Genomic DNA, 3,938 nt, shown 5'->3' with positions numbered 1-3,938 from the left:
ACATACACAAATGACACGACGACGCTCCACATCGCCGTCTACAAGTGCCATGGGATCCCATTGAGACGCCACAATACTCGCGAGACATTGAGCCACATCTTCCTTTAAGAAGGGGTACGTCTCCCAGCCCAGCGAGCGAAAATAAAGCGTGTAAACGTCCGTATCTTCTCCTCGCGCTTCAGGTGTGCTGCTGTCCTTCGTCAACGCCGTGGAAGAGATGAACCGGAAAGAATCGTTCAGCGACTCAGGACCGGAAGTTTCTTCTTTGCTCAGATTCATGCATATACGAATAACATCGCTAACAGGCGTCTCGCTCAAGGGGTTTTCATTCACCGTGCGTTTCTGGAGTGCTGGCTTCACTACGGGTTTCTTGGCCGCTGGACCCTCCTTAGGTTTCTTGCCTTTCGGATGCGGACTTTCAGACACGAACCAAGGAAACAGCTTCTTTGATGCTGCTTGGGAGAAACCATCGTCTTTTGGGAAACGGCTTTTCACTTGGATGAGCATGAATGACACTCGCTCCTTCTCGCCATCTTTGTTCCAAAATACTGGGATCATCAGATCTGCTCCAAGCTGGTTGCGCGGGAAAATACCCGCAGCCCGACGTCCCAGCAAATACCACAGCGTATCTTCATTCGGATCAGCTTGCAGCTGTATGAAGTGAGTGAACCCCATGCGCCAGTCCTTCCACTCTGACTTCCACTCGTTAAACGTTTCTATGTTTCCAGGGAGCATTCCCTCGATATAAACTTCAATTTCATCGCACCCCATCACGTTCAAAAACGACTCCACTGACACAAATTGGCCATGTGACTTGCTTCGATCCCCCATCACACACTGGTCCATCGCGAGAAGGAGCACAATGCGAGCGACCATTTTACAAATCCCACCTGTCCCCAGTGCTTCGTCCAGGATCAACTTCTTCAGCTGCGGAAGAATATACTTGGACAAGCCGTCCTCCAGGAAATACCACACTTCAATCGCACCCAACGCAAGCACCGGATCCGACGCGTAGCTACTCAAGTAGCCCTCTCTCTCGAATTTCACGTAGGCGAGGACAGCCATGAAATCCGCGACTACATGCGACGCCAACGTCTACGTTGAGTACGGACGTACACCCAGTCGACAGAGCATCGACGCAACACCAAACATGGTCTTCTCGCTGTATGAGGCTTCTTGTTTAAAATCGTTTCCCAGTGTCCTACACCACCTCTAGGGTCGGGTAGTCCGCGGCTGTTTAGGGAGTACGGTCTCGAGTAGTGGCAGGAACGGTAGCACAAGATAACTTAATACACCAAAAGCTTCTTGTTTGTTTCTCTCACTCAGCTTAGGCAAGAGGTAGTAAATGTAAGACTGAGACTAATGAACGAGGGCCTACCGCCAACTCGCTTTCCTATACACGACACCGCTTAAGTATATCTTGATCCAAAAGAGTCCTTCTCCATGACATCCGTCCTCGTACGGCGACAGGAAGGTCCGAGACGCGGTCCTCCTTGCGCATCCGGCCTTGTCCCCCGCCACGTAAGACGATAGGAGGGAACTCGCACACCGTTCCAGTACTCCACCGTAGCGTTCCAATACAATCACACCATAACTTCACCAGTCTCTTGTGTGAAGTGAGTGGGAGCTTGCGGGGTCAACGGGAACCAGCCTCCCGCCGTCGCAGCACGCTGACCTTCGCCGAGGTCCCTTGTCACAAAAGCCGGCCCGCCAGCGCCTGGCACGACGCCTACATTCCCGGGTACGGGACATACTCCCCGACTTGGAGTTTGCCGTCCTCGGCGAACGGATGGCCAACGCTGGCGGCGCAGGCGAGCCATTGTTTCGGGCGCACCCGAAAGGTCAATAGGACGTTCCGTGGATTGCTCGGTTCCATAGGAGTTACCCAGGAATGCTTCCGTAGTAGGGGCCTCTTCTTCCGCCGCTTGAAAGTCGCGTAACCCTTCGAAACCATCCTTGTATCGCAAGCGTTCCAAGCAAAGCGCCTCGGCACGCCTACGCTTCGAAGCGTTCAGTTGGGTGTTAGCCAAAGCTTGACGGACCACACTCTGGGGAGCCATCGAAAGCAGCGGGTTATCCTCTTCACACAGACGCAGGGCGTGCGAAATCACACCGGTCACTGCGACGAAGAGAGGCCCCAGCAGGTCCCAGCGAGTCCATTCGTAACAGTAGTCGTACGTCACTAGCAGCATAAGTCCGATGGCGACACCGATAGGTCCTTGTAGGACGAACTCCACTAGGTCGTAGAGGTTAATAGGTACGAACAGCAACAACGACAGGCACAGCAACGCGACCCAGCAGACGAACTCGCCAACGCCATAACAACGAAGTAGAGTAGCCCGGCTGGCTTCCCATGAAGCGTTCCAGTAACGCTTCGCGGAGTCCTTGGTGTCCACGAGCACGTTAGGTAGGTACTCGGCGAAGGTGACCTTGCATGCCATTCACCAACTGCGGAGCATCCTCCCATAAGCACCGTATCTCGCATCCTCGTCCTGAAGGACCCAGGTAGGTGCGTTAAAGAAAACGCTCCACGCCGCGAAAGCGTACACTGAACCGCGTAGCTGGCGGAATTCACGGTCTTGCAGAGTGTGTCGGTAAGAAGAGGCACACTCTCCACAGATTTCGAGGTTCATGGATAGAACGCGCCAAACCTGCGTCAGGAACACCCACCCGACGCTCCTAATGGGAGTCGTCAACACCCAGGCGACGATCACGCTGGTGTATACTGGCCATAGCTCCCACCGCGCGTATTCCAGGACGAGGCTTGCTTGAACCCCCATTCCTTGTGAAGAACTTTCACAAATGAGAAGAAGACACGTCCGACTCCGCCGTGTACCGTTCCTCCAACTGCGTGGTCATTGCCCATCAATCGTTCACAGTCGACACCTGGGAGAGGGTAGTCGACAACCAACGGCGAGGTTCTCGAGAAACGCCAGAGAGACGGAGGCGGCAACCAGTCTGTCAATTTTTCGCCCCATTCGGCAATTTGCCTCCCCTCGACGCAGACGCCAACACCCGACGACTCGTCTCCCAGCACCAGCACCAGCGGTATGGTCGGCTCCGGCGATAAGGATCGCTACAAGAAACTCCGTGAGGTCGTCGAGGAGGAGTCCTCCGACTCGTCCGAAGGAACGCCTCGACCGCAGGACTCCGCCGCCGATGTCTGCTTCTGGCTGGCGATGCGCGACGTGCTCGCCATCAACGAAGGAACTGTGGGGATGGGGATACTGGACGAGATAGCGGCGGCCATCATCCAGGGCAGCGGTAAGGCCAGCGATGCCTTGACTGGTCCAGTTATGATCCTGCCTTCGCCCTCGCGACAGCACGCCCGCGGAAAGCCACCACAGGATCACCGCTTCGCTAGAGTCTCGCTCCCTGCGCCACAGAACGCTAGACCGGGCTCGGGAAAGAAGAAGACGCGGGGCTCTCAAGGTACGTCGTCGCAGGGGCGCAAGGACCGGTCTTCTCCTCCCTTCGACTTGCCATTCGAACTCGCCGACAGGACTCCCCCGCGGGTGCGCCACGATCTCGAGAAGATCTATCAAGAGGCCGAGTCGCTCGGGCCGGAGCCGTTCATGTTGGCTTTCCCGTGGAGAGGGTCCGTCCTCTGGTACAGTCCCTTCGATTTTCCCCTAGTTCACGTAGCGCATTGGCGCTTCTGGAACAGGAACTGCGCCCGCTTCTGGGACTGGCAGCTCAATGCGCCTCTCAAGAACTCCAGCGCGCGCCGTAAGGCTAAGATGTCGGCTCTCGTGGCCCGCGTGCGCTTCCTTAGTATCTGCATTGAACCGTGGGGTTACTACGGCTTTCTGGAACTGTTCGAGAGGTGCACGAGCCGGCGCCGTTTAATGTGGATGGGCGGGCAACCAGGCCGGAACACTCCTGATACCAAGTCGTACCGGGGCCCCGCGATCGACAGTTTGACCCGCCTATATCAG

General features: G+C 56.0%; 1 protein-coding gene across 1 annotated transcript; it reads right to left on the bottom strand.

Moving 5' to 3' along the window:
• Positions 1-716: 716 nt before the first annotated feature.
• On the bottom strand, positions 717-1,152 carry PITG_22007 (uncharacterized protein; the record flags this gene model as incomplete). The annotated part of the gene is made up of 3 exons (XM_002894700.1): positions 717-738; positions 785-1,076; positions 1,119-1,152. The coding sequence occupies 3 exons, from the start codon at positions 1,150-1,152 to the stop codon at positions 717-719; spliced, it is 348 nt and encodes a 115-aa protein (XP_002894746.1).
• Between the last annotated feature and the right edge of the window lie 2,786 nt (positions 1,153-3,938).

This window comes from Phytophthora infestans, genomic scaffold, assembly GCF_000142945.1.
Source record: "Phytophthora infestans T30-4 supercont1.1009 genomic scaffold, whole genome shotgun sequence".
Taxonomy (NCBI): Eukaryota; Oomycota; class Peronosporomycetes; order Peronosporales; family Peronosporaceae; genus Phytophthora; species Phytophthora infestans.
The sequence above is the reverse complement of the archived record's forward strand: the minus strand, read 5'-3'. Positions and strand labels throughout refer to the sequence as shown.